Raw genomic sequence first — 23,141 nt, forward strand, 5'->3', positions numbered from 1 at the left:
ACCAGTGGTTCTCCATCCCCATCAGAAGGCTTCCCTTTCAGCTACAGTTTGTAGTGTACATAGATTTGCAAAACAATGGGATAAAGGGATATTCCTGAACTTTGTTTTATCTCATGGTTACTGTGTCATTGTGTGAATGCATCAATGCAGTGCATGTTATCTCAGCTTACAGAGCTTGGATTCATTGAATGAGTTTACCAAAAATGTAAATATTGCAGAATATACAGCTCCATTTCATGCTGAATAAAATTAAACTATTAAAAATGGAAATCTTTGGATAGATTTTTACTCCAAAAGCATTTTATTGAAAATCAGAACAATCAGTTTTTCGTTTTTAAATCATTGATTTATATCCACCCTGGTTGGAGGTCAGCAGAGCTTCCCCTCATTCACTAAGCTCTGGAGCAACTTCAATTGCAAAGCGCTCAGTCCATTTGTCTTTAGTAAATCCATCACAATGGCTCCCGCTGCCCTCAGCGAGTCGGGGGGGGGGGGGGGGGTTTGCAATGCAGCTGTTCTCGGGCACAGTGCTGGATCGAGATCAGGTAAGCATTTTGGGGGCTACATTGGAATGCATCACGGTAAGAAAAAACCTTTAGCCTTTACGACCACTGTTAGTTGTCTCGTGTATCATGTGACCTCTGTGACTGACCCTCATAGTAAAAATGTGATCACAGCCCCTCCACCCATCAGAGGAGGACGATAGCTCGGTCGGTGTGCTGGGGGGGGTGCAGGGAGCGCACTCAGTACATGACCTCAGGCTGCCATGGAGGTGTATATACAGAAGCTAGGTATTGAAGCCCCCAATTCCTGACAATATATATATATATAGCGCAGTTGCCAAGTGATACAAGATGGGGGAGGGGCAAAGCTGACAGCGTGCCTGGGGCCCCATCCTCTTCTAGTCTCCCCCCCCCAGTACAGGAGCCCTTTAATAAACGGGTTACTATAGCACAGTGCTGCCATCAATACGTAAGCTGCAGAATGGCATGCCCGTGTACAATCATCATGCTGGGACTTGTAGCTCTCCAGCTCCTACATCCTCATTACTGGAATCATTTAGAATGACCGAAATCAGAGCTCAGCACTAATCACTTCACCTGTACGGAGCCCATAGGTGGTCCAGAGGTGGGTGACTTTATCCCCCCCATGTACACCAAGCACTGCCCGTACCTGTCACCAGAGGGGTCACCGCCGGGTTACGGAACCAAGAGACCAGCGCACGCCGGTACACCATGGAGGCCGCCATCTTGGACGAGGGCACGCCTCCTGTCTCTGGGAGGGTGACAAGAGGGGGGCGGGTCTGTGGGGCAGCCAATGGCATGCCGTGCTGAGGATCAGTGTGCGACTAGTCTGGGGATACGATGGCGGCGTTGATGTTTAGGACGATTAGTCGGAGCCTTCTGTACACCAAACACCGGGGACTGCACCTGACAGGTGAGCGGGGGGATAAAGGGAACCTGTGTGCGAGACATCTGCTAGAAGGTGGACGCCTTACATGTTAGTGGTTGTACAGAGTCCTGTGTGACATTGGGAGAGCCTGGATGAAGGGGACTCTGACCACGTGACTCCTCCAGCCTCGCTATACCACATCCCAGGGTGCACTGCAAGGAGAGGGAACTATGACTGACAATTGCTCTTCCTAAATACGTTTTATATCACTTATCTGATACTGATCCTTCTGTTTGTGATTAACCTCTTCATGGCCTAGGATTGTACCTTGTTTTCAAGGACAAATGGGGATTTCATTTGGTGGGAAATAGTAGATGTCATCTCCAAAAAAAAAAGAAGAAAAAAAAAAAAAAAAAATATATATATATATATATATATATATATATATATATATATATATATATATATATATATATATATATATATATATATATATATATTTTATATTGTAGCGGCCATAACCCTCAAAGGGGCGGCCTTAACTTTTGGGCTTACCGGTTACCTCCACTCAGCTGGTTCTTCCACGTCTAGGGGTTCCCAGGTTTAGTACCCAACAACTTTGGATGCTGTCACCATAAAAGTCCATTAGGTTTTTATTTGCAGGGGTAACATCCAACAACATAGTCTCATATGGGAACAGAGGGCAAGGGTGAAGAAACTCAGGCACCTTGAACTGCTAATCCTAACAAAGTCTCTAATACAAGCCAGAGAGTAGCCACTCGCAGCTGGGCGCTTCAAGGCTGAACAGATCTCTAGCCAGAGATTATGGCAGTCAGCACTTTGATCCGGAACTTGTGAAATCTCTGACCTTGAGTAACTTGTAACCGAAAGTGAACAGGAACCTTTTCCTCAGTACCTGGAACGTTCTCGGTCTCCTTGGCAGTACTGGAAAAGTGTGGATTCGTTAGTGTCCTTAACAATCCAGCAACCAGGCACTTCTTCAGATGCCGCTTGTTGGCCCTCCTCCAAAGAGTCCTCCCCGGTCGCTTACACGAGCTGCGGTGCCTCTCCAAGCCGAGAGCACACCCGGACGCCTTGAATCCTCCCTCAGTTACTGCGCCTCGGGCCTGCTGGTTCTGAGACCTGGGAACAGACGGAGCCCTACCCAAGACAAGGCACACGCTTCTTTGTTTACAATTTTTTTTCCCTCTAGCTAGGAGAGAAAGGGATACAATGTATCATTCAAAAAAGGAAAACGCACACAATGGTGGGCTGCACAATGACTGATCACTGTGATACCCAATCAGATGCTGTCATAGGTATCGGGTGAGCAGGAAGCATCCTGCTTCCTGGTCGTTAGTTCAAGACTCGGGGCTCTCATTGACAGTTGGGGGTGGGGGGGTACGTTCTCAGCAGAAACTCAGATGTCCCCACAGGATAAAGCCCCACTTCCATGAGTACGCATATATGCATCCGCTTGTCGTTAGCGCCTAACAGCCTGTAATACCCCCTCGTTACCAAGCTACCTTTAAGTTTTCAGTCCAGTGGTACTTTGACTGACAGTTACTCAGTCATGCAACACTGGACCCAAATGAAGTTTATATAATTTTTCTAAGACACATAGGGCTTTTGCTTGGTGATATTTAACCCCTTGCCGCCGAGCGTACGTAGATGTGCGTACTCGGCTTTCGGGGCTTATACCGGGATGATGCCCGCAGCTGCAGTCATCATCCCGGTACTGTTTTTTTAGAGCCGGCTAAAAGCCGCTCGGCTGTTATACCGGAGGAGCTATTACCGGGGCTCCCGTTCCATCGGGGGCCCCGATCAACAATCTGCCGCTTCTGGCGGCTAGGGACAGACTGGATTGAAGCCGTAAGCAGCTTCATTCCAGTCTTCTGATCGTAAACACTGAAGCGACGTTGCTTCCCGTTTACTTTCGCTGCCAATGGCGCCGCTTTAAAAAAAAAATAAAAAAAAATACAGTATGCGGATTCACCAAAAAAGGCGATCTGAATACTTTGAAGTGCAAAGGGGATTGGGGGTCTTTTAGAAGGCAGGGCGGCATTGAAGATTGGGCGTACCTGTACGCCAATATTCCTCCCCGTGCCATTCTGCCGACGTACATTAACCCCCACTGTTTGTGTGTGTGGTTTTTTTTTTTTTTCTGCTATATGAAGGAAGAAAGACATAACATTTGAAAAAAAAAACTGTCCTAATATGAACTGACAGTTGTTCCAACCTTTCCTCCAATCAGTCAAAGCCAGACTCCAGCCAAGGTTTGAAAACTTAACTCGAACCTTCCCTCCAGTCTTGTACAGTTAGACAATCTCCTCGCCTGTACTGAAATAACCTACTCTGATTTCACTACACACTGTTAGCTTTTCACAGTGTGCAAAAGGAGCAGCAACAAGTCAGAGCCTGACTCATTTCCTGGCTGGAGGATGTCTTACTGTCCCTGGCCTACCCCTTTCAGTCATGAAGGCTCAGCATCACATGTGGATGTTATCTAGTCTGCATGTGTTTGCAGCCTGCCTAGAAATGTCCGCTCCTCCAGACTGATATCCAAGGCATTTTGATATTGGCATAACTTCTCCCAAATTAGCCCACTGCTTGCATCTGGGTTCAAGACTCTTAAAGTGGAGGACCACCCTAAAAAAAAAAAAAAAATCCCTGTTGCTAGGCAGTCTTCCTAGTCTGCCTTCTTCCTGCTCCTCGGTGATCTTCGTCTTCTCGTCGCGCTGTCTTCTGGGTAATTGGGGCACGCTGTATTCTGGGAACTGTGTGTTCCCTAACACAGCGCGTACCATTCACAAATCGCTGCGCGACTCGCGCATGCGCAGTAGGAAACGGGCAGTGAAGTCGCAAGGCTCCACTGCCTGTTTCCCTTAGTGAGGATGGCAGCGCTGGGAGCCGAGGGACATGTCGGCCTCGGCGGCCGACATCGCAGGCACCCTGGAAAGGTAAGTCTCCTTATTAAGAGTCAGCAGCTACTTTTTTTTTTTTTTTTTTTTTTTTTTTTTTTTTAAGCTGCTGACTTTAAAAAGAAAAAAAAAAAAAAAAAACATTTCAGCTGAAACACCGCTTTAAGAGAAGTGCTGAGGCCAGGTGTTGTGATGTTTTCAGGAAGCTACAGTGCCTTGAAAACTTATTCACACCCCTTGAAATTTCCCACATTTTGTCAGGTTACAACCAAAAACCTAAAATTATTTTATTGGACATTTTATGTGATAAACCATCACAAAGTGGCACATAATTGTGAAGAGGAAGGAAAATTATAAATTGTTTTCAAATGTTTTTACAAATATCTGGAAAGTGTGGTGTTCATTTGTATTCAGCCTTCTTTACTTTGAAACCCCTAACTAAAATCTAGTGGAATCAACTGCATTCAGAAGTCGCCTAATTAGTATATCAAGTCTATCTGTTTAATTTAATCTCAGTATAAATGCAGCTGTTCTGTGAAGCCCTCAGAAGTTTGTTAGAGAACTTTGGTGAACAAACAGCATCATAAAAGCCAAGGAACACATCAGACAGGTCAGGGATAAAGTTGTGGAGAATTTTAAAGCAGGGTTGGGTTAAAAAAATAAAAATACATTAAATATTATAATCCCAAGCTTTGAACATCTCGGAGCACTGTTCAATCCATCATCCAAAAATGGAAAGAGTCTGGCATAACTGCAAATCTACCAAGACATGGCTGTCCACCTAAACTGACAGGCCGGGCAAGGAGAGCATTAATCAGAGAAGCAGCCAAGAAGCCCATGGTAACTCTGGAGGAGCTTCAGAGATCCACAGCTCTCTCAGACCTGATATTGACTACAACAACTAGTCCAGCTAGTTCTTCTTTTCTCTTGTATGTCTTGCTTGAATATCTTCCAAGTCTTTGATTACATCAATTTGTTTTTCAGGTGTACGTTACCTACTTGCTAACCATGACCTCAAGTTTGACAAATTCATGAGGCAGAAGCGGGCCACCATAAAATATTTTCAGACTGATAAAGGTATTGTGTTACAAGTAAAAACAAAAACAAACAAGTGACTAAATATTTATTACAGCTATTTAACCCCTTACCGCCTCCCAGCTCTTTGACCACTTCTGGACCAAGCCTATTTCTTACATTTGTTGTTTACAAGTTAAAATCGATTTTTATTTGCTATAAAATTACTTAGAACCCCAAACATTTTTTTTAATTTTTTTAATATGTATAATATATCATTTTTTTTTTCTTAACAGAGGCCCTAGAGAATAAAATTGAGATTGTTGCAATACTTTGTCACACCGTATTTGCGAAGCGGTCTTATAAATGCAATTTTTTTAAATTAAAAAAATAAAACCGTAAAGTTAGCCCAATTTTTTTGTATAATGTAAAAGATGTTACGCTGAGTAAATTGATACCCAACATGTCATGCTTTAAAATTGTGCACTCTCGTGGAATGGCGAAAAACTACGGTATTTAAAAATCTCCATAGGCAATGCTTTAAATTATTATTTTTATTTTTATACAGCTTACCTGTTTAGAGTTGTAGAGGATGTCTAGCACTAGAATTATTGCTCTCCCTCTAACGTTTGTGGCAATAGCTCGTATATGTGTGGTTTGGACACTGTTTACATATGTGGGAGCGACTTGCGTATGCCTTCGCTTCTGTCATTTTACTTTTCCAGGAAAAAAAAGGGGGGGGGGGGGGCATTTTAAGGGCGGAAGTGATGTTTAAAGTCAGTCTGGACCTCCAAGGGAGTAGAGTGGGGAGGCCATCTTGCCCTCAGTCCAGAAGGTCGAATCATTTTCGCTACTGATGTCTCCGGTAAGCAGGGAAAACGCCCGGGAAGCAGCGGTAGGGACCGCCTCTCCCGCCACCCATAAAAGTGACTCCGTGGCGAACCAGCTGAAAGAGGATTGTCCGCTGTGTAAAAGTATAATGGGGTTATAGCAGCTATCTACTGCCATAACCCAGGTATAAAGCATCAAAATCATGATGTTTATATACAGTGGGTGGTCTGGAAGTGGTTATGAGCGTTGGAATGGCAGGAGGCAGTTATTTGGGTAATGTGACTGCTGTGAATGGCTGTCACAGCAGTCGCATGATTGGAAAGCTCCTGATCGCTAGTATGCATTGGGAGCTTTCTGATCCCCACAAGTGTCTGTGCTGGGAGCGCACAGGGTCTCTGCTTTCAGCACAGAAAAGTGTTTACATAGGGATGGATGTATGTATGTGACCTCTCTGCCTTAAAGCCTACCCACTGAGAGGCCACATATATGCACCACGTTGGCGGGAAGAGATTAAAGGCGTTCCCTTTTTAACCAAAATGCATTCTGAACCCATCTCTTCATGTGACCTTCTAGGAAACTTCATATCCTATCATGAACTGTCTTACTGCATCACAGAATAGGGTGGGTTTTATTTCTGTGGACCACACCTCCCTCATTACTATACCACTTTTTTTTTTTCCCGTCCCACTTTCCTGCTTCTTCCTTTAAGGCAGCCATACACTGTACCCTTTTTCTGTACAACATCCTTTAGATCCACCATCTATGTAGTTCAAGGGCCTGTCTGATTTAATGCAAATTGAATGGATTGTTTAGGTGAGTTCTCCTGTTGCATAGTTTTGGTAAAACTTGGTTGGGGAAAGGGGTATATGGGGTGCCCATAGATCAAATTACTTTGCCGTCATGTTTGTAAATTAGAACTTCGATTGACCTTGAAGAAATGATGCACATGTATAACATCTACAGTCCTTTCCCTGCATCACCATGCAGATTATTGCTGCTCCCCTGCGTAACTCCTGCAGACTATTGCTCCCAGGAATCCTTCCTTCCTGCACAAACTTATTCTGTAGCACATTGTTTCTTGTCACATCCTCTTCTATATGCAAAAGAACCCACTCTGAATAGTCTCCTAATGCTGATTGGATGCTGCTACTAGGCCAAAGGCCTGCAGTACCTCTCCCTGGAGGCCTAGTAGTTTAATAGCATGTGCTGAACGTTGGACTACTGTTCCCAGCTAGTCCAGCTTGCAAATCCTGCGCCCTTGGGCCACATTGATTTGACACTATTCTTTCCCCCCCATTCTCTCTTCTGCTCCAGGACTCCTCATCAATGACCTTGTAATGATGAGGACTTCATCCATGACCGTGTAAGGATGAAGTTCCCTCACAGACTCCTTGGCATGTCTCCACATCCAGCCCTCCACTGTGGTACACTCGCCACCTTTCACTGCCCAAGTCCACGATGTAGAACTTAACTGCACTCTACGTTACGACAGCTTTTGCTGCCCCTCTGCTCCAGGAATTCCTCATCAATGACAGTGTAGTGAGGACTTCATCCATGACTGTGTAAGGGTGAAGCTCCCTCACAGCTCTCCTGGGCCCCCTCCTGCGATTGGTGCACACCCCTACTCTAGCACCTACCTATGGTAGAGGGTGCTATACAAGGACATGGGATGGAGACGGTCAGCTTTCAATGTACTTGTAATTAACCACTTGCCGACCACCCGCTGTCATACGTTGGCTGTTTGAACTGGAGTATCATTGTTATGGCAGCAGCTAGCTGCCATAACCCCAGTATCCACTTCTTCAGCGGGCGGCCGGCTTTCAGGTAAAAGTGGTCTCAGCGGCGGATTCACCACAAGATCACTTTTATCAGTGGCTTTGCAATGGTCGCCATTTTTTTCTATGTAATTTTCTAGCAAAAAAAACTGTTTTAAACCAGTAAACACCAAATCTCAAATCAAGGCTCTGTCCTTTTTTAAAGGGGTTGTAAAGCCTCCTGTTTGTTTTTTTTTTTTGTTTTTTGTTTTTTTCACCTTAATGCACGTTTTACTCACCTGAGCCCTGGAATTTCCCAAGGCGGAGACACGCTCGTTCTTGGCTCTTGATTGGATAGAGTGATACCAGCACAGCCGTTGGTTCCCACGGCTGTCAATCGAATCCAATTAAGCTAGGCCGAGTTGCCGTCTATGGATGCCGACGGCTGGACTCAGGACCGCTCCCGCAAGGAAACCACCCGGGAGAGCGCATCTCCTAGGGGTTTATATGATGTGGGGAGGAGCCGCCGAGGGACCCCAAAAGTAGAGGATCGGGGCCACTCTGGGCAAAACAAACTGCACAGTGGAGGTAAGTATGACATGTTCGTTTTTTTTTTTTTTTAAATAACATAGCTTTACAATCACTTTAATGGCACGTACACACGATCAGACTGTCTGGCGGACTTAATCCGGCGGACAACCCCCCGGACTTTGTAGCGGAGGTCCGCCAGACTTTCCGAATGAGCGGACCTGCCCAGACTTTTCCAGCAGACAATCCGCCGGACTATGGCGGGGGTCTGCCAGATTTTGAAATGAACGGACTTGCCCACACGGAGTACAGTCCGCTCATTTTGAACGTGGCTCCAGGTAGACAGGACTAGTGCAGGAAGTCGATGTCGCCGCCTCCATTGGTGAGATTGACACCTCGCGAGCCCTGTCACGTGGTATGGATTTAAAGGGGAACCCCTACGCCGGAAAAAAGGCGTGGGGGGGTCCTCTCAAAGCCCATACCAGACCCATATCCCAGCACGCAACCTGGCCGGTCAGAAAAGGGGGTGGGGATGAGCGAGCGCCCCCCCCCCTCCTGAGCTGTACCAGGCCGTGTGCCCTCAACATGGGGGGGGGGGGCCCAGATTCTGACCCCACCACCATATGAGTATGGGGTACCACTACCCATTCACCTGGGGGGGGGGGGGGGAGTATTAATAAAAAATACAACACAGGTTTTTAAAATACTTTATTAGACAGCTTCTCTTCTGGGGCATGCTCTGATTCAGACTCTGGCCCTGCCGTGACAGGCGGCCCCTGTTCTGGTCCACATCCTCTGATATGTCAGGACTGTACGGACAGTGAGGATGACTCCGGGTCAGCGCAGGAAAAGGCGCTTGTAGGAGCACTTATTACAGTGGTGCGGGGCGCTTTCGGGAGTTTGCAGTCCAGTGGACCTCCCTACTTTCCGACCAGTGGCTCTGCAAACTGGTTTCATCAGAAAACAAGATAGTTTCTTTCTTACATAGTCAGGTTGAAAAAAGACACATCCAGTTCAACTACAAAAAAAAAGAAAAATTCCCATATAACCAGTTCTATACCCACAGTTGATCCAGAGGAAGGCGAAAAACCCCAGCAGAGCATGATCCAATTTGCTACAGCAGGGGAAAAAAAAATCCTTCCTGATCCCCAGAGAGGCATTTTCCCTAGATCAACTTTACCTATAAATGTTAGTACCCAGTTATATTATGTACATTTAGGAAATAATCCAGGCCTTTCTTAAAGCAATCTACTGAGCTGGCTAGAACCACCTTGTCAGAAAATCCAACCGTTTGTGGGCTCGATTGGACTTTTTCCGTCGGAATGTCCGACCAACAAAGTTTGAGAGCTGGATCAAAAATTTTCCGACAACATGATCCGATCGCGTCAGTTAGGATCGTCGGTAGCCTAGTCCAACGGACAAAGTGCCATGCATGCTCAGAATAAATTCTGAGACGGAAGGGCTCGGTCAGGTAAAACTAGCGTTCGTAATGGATATAGCACATTCGTCACGCTGCAATGTTAAAAATGGTTTAATGCGGCACATTCTTCTTTATAATGCTAGAAGAATGAAGTTGTTTTGCTGCTCATATTCTCACAGACTTTTCCAAAACGTATTTCTTTATTCTTTTTCATGAATATATTTTTAAACGTCAGATCTCCCAAATCATTTTTTATTATTTTGTTTAAATTTTGTGGTTGCTTTTTTAATCAAGATATCCTTTTTTGACATTTTGCTCATCTTCATAATTTTTTTTGGTGTGTTTTGTGTCAACTTGCCACAACACCATTCTTATCTTTTTTTTTTTTTTTTTTTTTTTTTTTTTTTTTTTAATCTCTAGGAGGTTGTTTGGTGTTGGTACCCCCTTCTTAATTTGACTAATTTGTATTTTTGAAATGTACCTATCTACTCACAAATAAACTGTACTTTTTGAAGTAAAACAGGCAAGTATTTCTTGAACCAAAAAAAAACGTAATTAGGTGTCATAAATAAGGATGGAGGCAACGCTGGAGAAACTGGTCAATTTGGTGAAGCCTTTGGCTCCCAGAGCAGACATCAATTATTTAAATGCAAAATTGGTGGCCTGAGGAGTCCACATATAAAGGGAGAACAGTCTGGTCCAGAAGTCCAAGAGATCAGGAAGAGCAGATGACATCTATGTCCCCAGGCTGTTGTCATACAAGAGCCTGCATCTTCTGTCGGACCAGACTGAACCCAGGCCATCACTCTCTGGTCTTCCTTAGGGACTTCCCTCCAGGCTGTGGCTCTGCTCTTGTAGTTGTGGCAGGAGGTGGAGGAGGAGGGTGATTGTCGACCTCCTGGCTGCCACTTGCCACAGCCTCCTCCCGACTGCCACTTGCCACAGCCTCCTCCCGACTGCCACTTGCCACAGCCTCCTCCCGACTGCCACTTGCCACAGCCTCCTCCCGGCCAAGGTCTTCCTGTGTATGAAAATGGGACATAGTTTTCGTTTTTTGGTCATCAATCAATTTTCAGCTCATGACTGTTGCAAATTGAATGTTAAATAGAACAGACTATCATTCTGAGCCCAGCATGTAAAACACTTTGTTAAGTCGCAACTTACTGATCAAAAATAACATCTAGATAACATCATTAAATGTACGACAATAAATATGTTGAATAATGCTATACCTGTCTGAAGCTGGGCCCCTCCACATTTTGCTGCCTGAAAGGCCCAGGTTTGACATCGGAAGCCTCAGCTTGGGGGGAAGGAAGCCTTGAAGGAAGACTGTAGAGTGCTGGCCTGGGTTCCCACTGGTCTGCCAGAAAATGCAACCTGTCATAGTACAACATCCTGGGGCCATAAATGTCATCTGGATATCCTGATGTCATGGACTCCTGGACCTTCTTGCACACCCTCAGATATGTACTCCTCAGGGCACCAGTTTTGGCCATCACATAGGTCATGTCTGCCGTGGGGACCATGATCTTCTTCACCAAAGCAAGCAGTTTCTCTAGCGCTGCCTTCCTCTTTCTTAGGTCCTTATAAAGGGGATTGTTCATCTGCCACAGGCAGGGCAGCTCCCTGAGCATATCAATGACTAGCTCCAGAAAATGTGGTTCCTTGAAGGGATCCATATTCTCTGCAAGACACAAGACAAACCCTAATGTCGGGCTAAACTCTCCTAATCTAGTCCCAATATAAGCCTCAATCTAGAAGCGGTATAGGCTAGTGATGTACCAAGTTAAAATTGTACCTTCGCTCTAACAATCGGTGCTTTAGCTCCTTCCTCCACTCACATATTGTACGTACGACACATGCGTGTTGCATTGTGTAAAACTCCGCCCGCCCCTGTTGGTCTTTTTTTTTCCTAGTCTATTCCCCCGCCCCTTCTCTTTCAGCACAGTAGGGAGAGCACATGGCGGAGACACAGCAGTTGCGCACTAATTATTCCGGTAACAAGGATGAGGAAAGCCCGGAGCCAGAAACGTCCCGATCCCGGAGGAGGAGATTTAAGGCCTCAAATGTGTTTTTTGTAGAGATGGTGGACATATTGAAGAGGAACGACTATGATGGGAAGTATGGACCTTGCCCAAACCCAAATATCAGAAAGGGCAAGATCATGACTAAAGTTGTGAAGAGTCGTCAGAAGAATTTTGGGGTATGGCAATCCAAGGATCAACTGAGGAAACGCTGGTCAGACCTGAAACTGAGGGAGCATGATCAGTACAGAAGGATCAAGCGAGTTCTTCAAAAAAGTAAGTGGTTGTCGTGTGTTCAGATTATTATTATTAATAATAATAATATTACTTGCATACTGCTCCTATGTGCTTTCTTAAAATGGTCACTTTCATGTTCATGGGTTCAATCGTTCGTAATAAACATTGTTCGTTCACCCACTCCAAAGACTGTTTTCGCAAGTTGCCCTTGACTACATTTGTTCAGGCCTATTTCTAGTCAAAGGAAGTTTGTTGTCTAGAGGGCTTTGTAATAGAATGAAATGCAAACTTGATTTAGTGTAAAGGAGAGGACACTCAGTAGCTGTTTACACATCTGGACTCAGGCGCACTAGTGTGGGACACCAGAACACCCTTTTTATTAGGGTGTCCCACACCCGTGCTCCAATGGATACTATAGGGGTGTCTCCATTTGTCCAAACAGGTAAGTATTCCAGCTTTAGAAAGTGTCAAAAATAATGTTTTCAGCTTTGAACTCTGCCAAAAAAGACAATTGTACGACACTTCCAAGCAATGTTTCATATTCCTATTTCTGCCCTCAAATATCGGTGTGCTAAGTATTCCTTTTTTAACATTCCCATAGGGGAGAGAAGAACTCGGAATATCTGAGGACACCAGGGACCCCACACCTCCCAAAGAAGGGGAAATGCCAACACCAGAAGCAGAGAAGGAGGAAGAAGAGATTGGTGAAATTGGCACCACAACAGGTGAGTGTCTGAGACCACAGCTTCAGGTAAGGTAATCAATGTATGCCTGCATATTTTATAATACAGGTTTTTTTTTTTTTTTTTTTTTTTTAGGTGATGTGGATGTTGTGGAAGAAGAATAGCATTTTACCAGTGAAAGTGCCCAGATCATCATTGGGGAGATAACGGGGTGCGAGCGCGATTTAGATCTTAAGAAAAACATCAATGGTGTTCAACAAAAAATGAAGAACATCATTGACGTTTTAGGGAGAATCTGAAATGCCCAAAACTAGCTAGCATCCATTTTCAATTTTAAAAACCAGTTTTATATTTTTAGAAAAGCCAAATTTGGAAGATGCACGCAGTGTGTCAACTTGTGCTATCTCCCATCATGGGGGAACAATGTACGCGTTTTATGGGTGCAACCCCTTCCTTGCTACTAAAGTGGCAGAGATGAAGGGGTTGCACCCCCAAAACACGTACATTGATCCCCCCATGATGGGAGATGGTACATGTTGACATTAGGCATGGGAACAGGAGGAAACTGGCCACTTTTTTGATTCTCAATTTGTGTGCATCTTCCAAATTTGGCTTTTGCAAGGGTGACACCCCATCTGTTGAAGGTAATATCAGCACAGTTTGTACATACTCATGTCTGATATTGTCTTCACTTTTCAAAGTTGAACTTTGTAAGTTCCTGTGTTCTGTATGTTATGCTTTGATACATGCTTGTTTACACAAAAACGGAAAGTTATATTAATGTTACCAAAAATAATGTTATATACACCAAATATGTTGGTTTGTTGTAAAACCCTTTTATAAACGCACATGTGAGTGCTTTGAGTAAAAGGTTTAATTATCAACAATGTGTGGCTTCTTTTTTCAATGTGCAAAAGCAGTATTTGTAGCAAAGTTGTTGTTTTTCTGTGACGATGGGTGTTATTTACTAAAGGCAAATCCACTTTGCACTCCAAGTGCAGTTTAAGGTGCACTTTTGCAGTGCACTTGCAGCGCATAGTGGATTTGCTTTTAGTAAATGACACCCACAGTGCTTTATAATTTTCCCCAATCACGCCATTTTCATGACTCCACACGTTTCTGTCATGGTGCTGAAAATGAGCCGTATTTTTGTCAGTAATGCACTACATACATTAGGAAAAAGGGAAAGGGGAAAAAAATGGACAGCGGGACTTTGCATGAAACAGATTGCTTGGGGTGAATTACTTCAATCAATATAATATAATAAATTACTATTTTATTGGAAACACATCGGGAGGTAGTACAATAGGTATATTAATAGTAATCAAGTATATGATGTACAAAATTAAATAATATAATTAATATAATGGTCGCATAGTTCAATAAAATTCATGATACAATAATAATAATGAACATGACACAGTAAACCAGCAGTACATTCCAAAGTGTATATATAATAGCCAATAAAATGGATTAATGATTGGAGTAGACCAAACCCATAGTGAAATCATGGCCGCCAGGGCATGGCGTTCATTGGTAAAGAGCTCGATGCGTTTCGTGGATCGTCTCCACTCATCAGGAGCAGCTGTATATTGGAACACCTATGATAAATCATATATTAGAACAATAATCAATGGTAATTGATTATATACATAGGCAAAGAGGGGGAGCATACCAATGGTCCTAGCCACTCTTACCTATGGATGACAGATAAAATATATGGTGAATAATGATGATAGTTTACATCAGAAAGCATTGGAAGGGGTATAGTAGCCTCCCCGGGAGCTGGGGTGACAACCTTGATTTAGCAACCGGGCCATAAAGATTATTTGAAAGGTCCTTGTGGGTAGGGTTCATTCGGCCAAGTGGCACTCATAAAAATGAATCCAGAAACACTAGTGAAAGACAAAAAAATATATATAGAACTAATATTAGTCAAGTGTGAAGTCAGGAAAGTAGAATAGACAGATAAGAAAGGAAAGAAATAGGTGGGGAGTGCCAGCAAGATCCGTGATGGTCACCAAAAAGGAAACAGAACAAATTGTGCAAACTAGTACATTAGGGTAAAAATAACCAACAGAGAAGTGGCACACACACCATAAGGAGCCCCCAGGGACCCCAACCCAGAAGTTAGGTTTACCTGGGATTACACAAAGCAGTGTCCAGTAAAGGAGTGAAAAATAAGTGTAAGGGCAATTAAAGCCGAAATTGAACCCTTATAAAGACAAAGCAGTGTAGAAAAAAGAGAGGGTCCGTAGCACCACCAAGGATGTACACCGACGTCACGCAAAAGATATGTCCAATTTGAAGGAGTAGAAGCATCCACGTCTGAGCGACTAGCGCTCATATAGGGGAGCTCAGCGTTCCTCGTGTTTGGACGTGATTGGAAAGACAGCGTCCGCCGTGCGGCGTCATGCCATGATTATTGTTCTAATATGATTTATCATAGGTGTTCCAATATACAGCTGCTCCTGATGAGTGGAGACGATCCACGAAACGCGTCGAGCTCTTTACCAATGAACGCCATGCCCTGGCGGCCATGATTTCACTATGGGTTTGGTCTACTCCAATCATTAATCCATTTTATTGGCTATTATATATACACTTTGGAATGTACTGCTGGTTTACTGTTTACTGTGTCATGTTCATTATTATTATTGTATCATGAATTTTATTGAACTATGCGACCATTATATTAATTATATTATTTAATTTTGTACATCATATACTTGATTACTATTAATATACCTATTGTACTACCTCCCGATGTGTTTCCAATAAAATAGTAATTTATTATATTATATTGATTGAAGTAATTCACCCCAAGCAATCTGTTTCATGCAAAGTCCTGCTGTCCATTTTTTTCCCCTTTCCCTTTTTCCTATCCAATATTGGGGATGGAGTCTTGTGTACTGGATGGTCACGGCTCATATAAAGTCCCATTTCTTTTTAAGTTTTATTTTCATTTTTGTCTAAACGAATTAGGGATGGAAACATTTTGCTTTTCTATTTTTGTTTACCTATTGGCCAGCCATGGGCATGACAGTCATTATAGCTAGTAATTATATAGGCTGCTTTGGTAACTTCCCTGTGTTTATATTTTAGGTCATCCATCACTCTCTGGGGGGAGGTTTTTCTTTGCCCAATCCCGGGAGCTGCGACGTGCACCGCGGCTATCCTCCACCCCCCTGGCTAGGTTGCTATGGGGATGGTGGCCTGCCATCGCTGCGCGTCGACGCCACGCCCACACGCCGTACGTGCGGCGTCATGGCATGACGCCGCACGGCGGACGCTGTCTTTCCAATCACGTCCAAACACGAGGAACGCTGAGCTCCCCTATATGAGCGCTAGTCGCTCAGACGTGGATGCTTCTACTCCTTCAAATTGGACATATCTTTTGCGTGACGTCGGTGTACATCCTTGGTGGTGCTACGGACCCTCTCTTTTTTCTACACTGCTTTGTCTTTATAAGGGTTCAATTTCGGCTTTAATTGCCCTTACACTTATTTTTCACTCCTTTACTGGACACTGCTTTGTGTAATCCCAGGTAAACCTAACTTCTGGGTTGGGGTCCCTGGGGGCTCCTTATGGTGTGTGTGCCACTTCTCTGTTGGTTATTTTTACCCTAATGTACTAGTTTGCACAATTTGTTCCGTTTCCTTTTTGGTGACCATCACGGATCTTGCTGGCACTCCCCACCTATTTCTTTCCTTTCTTATCTGTCTATTCTACTTTCCTGACTTCACACTTGACTAATATTAGTTCTATATATATTTTTTTTGTCTTTCACTAGTGTTTCTGGATTCATTTTTATGAGTGCCACTTGGCCGAATGAACCCTACCCACAAGGACCTTTCAAATAATCTTTATGGCCCAGTTGCTAAATCAAGGTTGTCACCCCAGCTCCCGGGGAGGCTACTATACCCCTTCCAATGCTTTCTGATGTAAACTATCATCATTATTCACCATATATTTTATCTGTCATCCATAGGTAAGAGTGGCTAGGACCATTGGTATGCTCCCCCTCTTTGCCTATGTATATAATCAATTACCATTGATTATTGTTCTAATATATGATTTATCATAGGTGTTCCAATATACAGCTGCTCCTGATGAGTGGAGACGATCCACGAAACGCGTCGAGCTCTTTACCAATGAACGCCATGCCCTGGCGGCCATGATTTCACTATGGGTTTGGTCTACTCCAATCATTAATCCATTTTATTGGCTATTATATATACACTTTGGAATGTACTGCTGGTTTACTGTGTCATGTTCATTATTATTATTGTATCATGAATTTTATTGAACTATGCGACCATTATATTAATTATATTATTTAATTTTGTACATCATATACTTGATTACTATTAATATACCTATTGTACTACCTCCCGATGTGTTTCCAATAAAATAGTAATTTATTATATTATATTGATTTGAAGTAATTCACCCCAAGCAATCTGTTTCATGCAAAGTCCCGCTGTCCATTTTTTTCCCCTTTCCCTTTTTCCTATCCAATATCGGGGATGGAGTCTTGTGTACTGGATGGTCACGGCTCATATAAAGTCCCATTTCTTTTTAAGTTTTATTTTCATTTTTGGCACTACATACATTAACCACTTGCCTACTGGGGACTTAAACACCCCTCCTGCCAGAATTTTCCGCTTTCGGTGCTCTCACACTTTGAATGACAATTACTCAGTCATGCAACACTACCCAAATGGAATTTTTGTCCTTTTTTTTTTTTTTTCTCCCCCACAAATGGAGCTTTCTTTGGGTGGTATTTGATCACCTCTGTTTTTTTTTTTTGCGCTATAAATGAAAAAAAGACCAAAAATTTTGGGGGACAAAACACATTTTTCTTTGTTCTTCATAAATTTTGGCCACAATTTATACTGCTACATATCTTTGGTAAAAAAATAACCCAAATGAGTGGATATTATTTGGTCTTTGTGAAAGTTAGAGTCCACAAGCTGTGGTGCGAATCGCACAAAATTGATCACATCTGATGTACTGGTGGTCTATCTCATTTTTTGTGACCCGAACAAGCCAGGAAAGTAAAAATACCCCCAAAATGACCCCTTTTTTAGTAGACATTCCAAGGTATTTAGTAAGAGGCATGGTGAGCTTTTTGATGTTGTCAGTTTTTCCCACAATTCTTTGCAAAATGAATATTTTTATTTTTTCCACAAAATTGTCATTGTAATAGGTTATTTCTCTCACGTGGCATGTGTATACCACAAATAATGCCCCAAAATAAATTCTGCTACTCCTCCTGAGTATTAGGATACCACATGTGTGGGACTTTTCCACAGCCTGACCACATAGAGAGGCCCAACATGCAGGGAGCACCGTCACGTGTTCTAGGAGCATAAATTGCACATCTAACTTGTTGACTACCTATTACACTTTTGAAGGCCCTGGAGCACCAGGACAATGACACGTGACACCGACATGGCACTGATGACAGATGCCACTAATACATGCCCCTGACAGATGGCACTAATATGTGGCACTGATGACAGATGGCACTAATATGTGGCGCGCAGAGGGGAAGTAAACAGGAGGATGTCCAGGGACGGCCTCCCGGCAGTTAGCGTTAGCGCGAAGTGGTTAACAACAAAAACAAGTGTGTGTGTGTGTGTGTCAGACCCACAATATCATATTGTTATCTGAAGATGAGACTGTCATCTCATCTCGCACAGAAATTGGGTTTGCACTGTTAAAGAAAAAGGCCCCAAAAAAAGCTAGGAGACGCCTAAAACAAAACCCAAGCAGTAAATAAAAACAAATATTATTGCACTTTTAAAGAGAAATGTATTTAATGTATTTAAAAAATGCCTCTCAGACATTGTCTGGCATACCCACAAAGTAATCCATATATCTTGTTCTGACCTCGCGGGCACATTGGGGGGGGGGGGGGGGGCAAGCCAGGATGACCAGCTTCAAGGGCCATCAGGTTGGCATGATCAGGTAAGTCTGCGTCAGGCCCAACTGAGGCCACATAGTTTGGAGAGTATTTCTTCAAAAAAATTGTGCAGAATGCAGCACGAAAAGCACAATATGATTGAGTTTATATTCCGCCATGTGGATTGGAGTCAAAAATAGGTGGAACCCGGCTGGTCATTATCCCGAAAGTGTTCTCCACTACTCTTCTGGCTCTAGCCAGCCAGAAATTAAAGACCCTTTGGTCCGGTGTGAGGGTCCACATCGGGATAGGCCGCATCAGATGGTTTGCCAGTGCAAATGCTTCATCCGCGACGAAGACTAAGGGGAGTCCTTCCACGTTCTCTGGAGGTGGCAAGCCCAGACTGCCACTCTGGAGACACCAGAACTCCGTCTGCGCAATCATTCCACCATCCGGCCATTTTTCCCCACGTCCACATACAGGAAGTCATATGTCGCTAACATCACGATACTATTATACCCCTTGTAATTATAATAGTAGGACCCCGAGTTGGGGGTGGGACGATGCGGACATGTTTCTCATCAATTGCACCTCCACATTTGGGAAAGTCCCAACGGGTGGCAAAGTGCATGAGGACAAAGGGGCACAGCATATCAATTACAGCATATTGCAGTCATAGTAATTAGGGAATGATGAAAGAAATACAATACATTAGCAAACCTTAAATACATATGATGTTAAAGGAGAAATCTTAACTTTTTAATATAGTCCTTCTGCAGGACCTGTGTGATGGCAGAACAGGTCTCTGGAATAATGATCCCCAGAGCCTGCGGGGAGATGCCTGTAGAGAACTTGAGGTCCTGCAGTCTTCTACCTACAAGGCCTGAAAGAACGAACTGAAAACCAGAAATGAGTGGACAATAAGCACTGAAAATCAAAGCGTACTATAGAAAATATAGGCCGCAATGACAAACAAATGCAAACTGACTAAACACACCCACAAGCACTAACTGTAGAACAGTAACGATCTGAAGCACAAGTCTGAAAAGCACGAATCGTCTCTAACCAAACTTCTACTAACACACGATAAACACAATCAGCAGAAGTAGCCCAAAGGGTGCCGCACGTGGTGCTTAACTTCCCTCTTATAGTTACGTTGTACACGGTTTACGTCACTGCGTTCTTGACGACTCGAAATTCTGCCAACTTTGTCCGACTGTAGGCAACACTCGTTTCCGACAAAATCCGTCAGAAATTATTCGACGGATTTGGTGTTCGGAATGTCCGACAGTGTGTACGGGGGCTTACTGTGAAGAAACCTTTTCTGTATTTGGAGATGAAATCTTTTCCTCTAGACTTAACGAGTGCCCCCACAAAGTTCACTATATGGACCCCTTATATATTTGTACATGTTGATCATATCTCCCCTTAATCTCCTTATCAAGAGTGAATAAATTCAGTTCCTCTAATCTTTCCTCATAGCTGAGCTCCTGAAATAAATAAAGTATAATAAAGCCAATTAAAATTTAGATATTAAGAATATAACAGCTCCTCCATGCCTCTTATCAGTTTGGTTGCCCTTCTCTACACTTTCTCCAGTTCTCCAATATCCTTTTTGAGAACTGGTGCCCAAAACTGAACTGCATGTTCCAGATGAGGTCTTACTAATGATTTGAACAGGGGCAATATGATATCTTTCTCTCTGGAGTGCATACCTCTCAATACAAGAAAGGACTTTGCTCGCTTTGGAAACCTCGGCCTGGCATTGCATGCCATTTTTGAGCTTATGATCTACCAAAACCCTTAGATCCTTCTCCACTATGGATCCCCCCAGTTGTACTTCCCCCTAGTATGTATGATGCATGTATATTCTTAGGCCCCAAGTGCATCAACTTTACACTTTATCAACGGTAAACCTCATTTGCCATATAGCCACCCAATTAGACAGAGCATTGAGGTTGGCTTGTAAATTGGAGACATTCTGTAAGGATTCCACTGCATAGCTTGGTGTCGTCTGCAAAGACAGAAATGTTATTTTTGATCCCAGACCCAATATAATTTATAAAGATCTTAAAAAGTAAGGGTCCCAGCACTGAACCTTGCGGTACACCACTGATAACCTTAGACCATTCAGAGTAAGAATCAACCCACTACTCCTTTTTGAATTCTGTCTTTTAGCCAGTTTTCTATCCATTTGCAAACTGATATTTCCAAACCTGTAGACTTTACCTTGCACATAAGCCGCGTGTGCGGAACTGTATCAAACGCTTTTGCAAAATCCAAGTATACCACGTCCACTGCTACCCCTCCTGTCCAAGGTTTCACTTACCTCCTCATAAAAAGAAATCGGGTTTGTCTGACAACTTCTGTCTTTCATGAATCCATGCTGTCTGTTGCTTAAAATAATTTTTTCCTGCAAGAACCCGTCTGTGGTCTTTTATTTATCCAGTATCTTCCCAACTATAGCTAAGTTAAAATAACAGGTCTACAGTTTCTTGGTAAAGACTTTGTTCCCTTTTTAAATATAGGTACCACATTGGCTCTATGACAATCCAGTGGTACTATTGCTGTCATTAATGAGTCCCAAACTGATTATTTTTTTTTTTTTCCCCTCCAACCTTCATCATCTTCTGGCTTGTCGGGAGGCCCTGTTTGGGACAGAACAGGACCTGCTGCTGCGTGGGGTGATAATACCTGTACTGACTCGGGAAATGTTTCGGGGATTCTACTCCAATCTGTTTGTAGTCCCAAGGAAGGAAGGGGTCCATCAGGTCCTGGACCTCAAGACCCTCAACAGCTTTGTGAAGGTACAAAGGTTCATGATGGGATCAGTTTGCTCAGTGGTGACTGCACTCCATCAGGGGGATTTTCTGGCATTCCTTGACATCAAGGACGCATACTTGCATGTCCCCATATGCATCAAGCATCAGAGTTTCTGCAATTTGCGGTCGGGGACAAGCACTACCAATTTGTAGCTCTCTCTTTTTGGCCTGGCATCGGCACCGAGGGTCTTCACCAAGGTGCTAGCCCCAATTTTGGCTTTGCAAAGCCAGCGAGGGATCGCAATTGTGGGTTACCTGGATGACCTTAGAGCAGCTTCTGCCTCAGAATTAAGGGAGGATGTGGCAATCACTATGCAAACTCTTCTGGAGTTTGGTTGGGTACTGAACATACAGAAGTCGTTGTTGGTACCGACTCAATGCCTGGAGTACCTGGGCGTGCTTCTGGACTCCTCAGAGGTGAGCGTCTTTCTCCCTTCAGACACTGGACCCAGGAAGAATCCTGCCTGCCGATCAATGTGCTGGAACTTCGGGCAATTAGGCGGTGCCTCTCCACATGGTCACAAAGGCTACATGGGTGTCCGGTCAGGATCCAGTCCGACAACGCCACGGCGATGGCGTGTGTCAACCATCAAGGAGAAACTAGGAGCTCGGCTGCAGCACCGGTGGTCGCTTACATCCTGCATTGGGCAGAGCAGTGCGTGTCGGCTCTGTCAGCCGAGTACATTCCGGGCGTAGAAGACTGGCAAGCGGACTATCTAAGTCGGCACGCCAGATGTGGATCTCCTGGTTTCTCGACTCAATCGGAAGGTACAGAGTTTTGTGGCCTGGTCAAAGGATCCCTGGGTGGACGCGGCAGATGCGTTGGTGGCTCCATGGAGGCATTATCGGCTGATTTATGCTTTTTCCCCACTCAAACTTCTACCACGTCTGCTTCGCAGAGTGGAGGCCGATTAGGATTCCGGTAATTCTGATTGCCCCAGATTGGCCTCGGCATCCGTGGTACACCGACATAGTACGAATGGTATTAGAGGACTGGAGTTAGGGACTTTTAATGAAGGTGTGGCCTGGTAAGGTCAATTCTTCCATCCCTTGGGACTTTAAATGAAATTGTGGCTCGGTAAGGTCACATTTCCATCCCTATACAAATCAAGAGAGGAGAGCGGACAAAGGGGTGGGACTTTATATGAAGCACGTGGTTACAATAGAGTAGTTTGGTGATCATAATAGGAATTTATTGATTGCCAAAATAAACAAACATGGTATAAGATGTATAAATACATTAAAGTGGTTGTAAACCCTTACAAACCACTTTGACCTACAGGTAAGCCTAGATTAACCACTTGCCGACCGCCTAACGCCGATGTACGTCGGCAGAATGGCACGGGCAGGCATAAGCACGTACATGTACGTGATTTGCCTCCCGCGGGTCGGGGGCCCGATCGGGCCCCCGCCCGGTGCCTGCGGCGGTCGGTTTTCGTTCGGGAGCGATCCCGGACGAGGGGACGGCCATTCATTCATGGCCACCCCCTCGCGATCGCTCCCGACGAATAGAAATCCCCGGTGACATCACTTCCTCTCCTGTAATGTAAACACAGGAGAGGAAGTGATGTATTCTCTCCTCCGTGTCGGTATTTTTCGTTCCG

The 23,141-nt window shown here is 44.0% G+C and overlaps 2 protein-coding genes across 2 annotated transcripts in view; one reads left to right on the forward strand and one right to left on the reverse strand.

The window, feature by feature from the left end:
* The window catches only part of MRPS27 (mitochondrial ribosomal protein S27), a 167,150-nt gene extending 165,846 nt beyond the window's left edge, over nt 1-1,304 (reverse strand). Inside the window, exon 1 of the mRNA XM_077462496.1 lies at nt 1,174-1,304. Coding sequence (XP_077318622.1) covers nt 1,174-1,249 — 76 coding nt within the window. The 5' untranslated portion in view covers nt 1,250-1,304. The remainder of the gene's footprint in view (nt 1-1,173) is intronic.
* The window catches only part of PTCD2 (pentatricopeptide repeat domain 2), a 129,605-nt gene continuing 107,747 nt past the window's right edge, over nt 1,284-23,141 (forward strand). Inside the window, exons 1-2 of the mRNA XM_077462497.1 lie at nt 1,284-1,437; nt 5,298-5,390. Of these exons, the coding sequence (XP_077318623.1) occupies nt 1,365-1,437; nt 5,298-5,390 (166 nt within the window). The 5' untranslated portion in view covers nt 1,284-1,364. The remainder of the gene's footprint in view (nt 1,438-5,297; nt 5,391-23,141) is intronic.

Source organism: Lithobates pipiens, unplaced genomic scaffold (assembly GCF_037356315.1).
Source record: "Lithobates pipiens isolate NorthernLeopardFrog02 unplaced genomic scaffold, aLitPip1_a1.2 Scaffold_3, whole genome shotgun sequence".
In the NCBI taxonomy this organism is placed as follows: domain Eukaryota; kingdom Metazoa; phylum Chordata; class Amphibia; order Anura; family Ranidae; genus Lithobates; species Lithobates pipiens.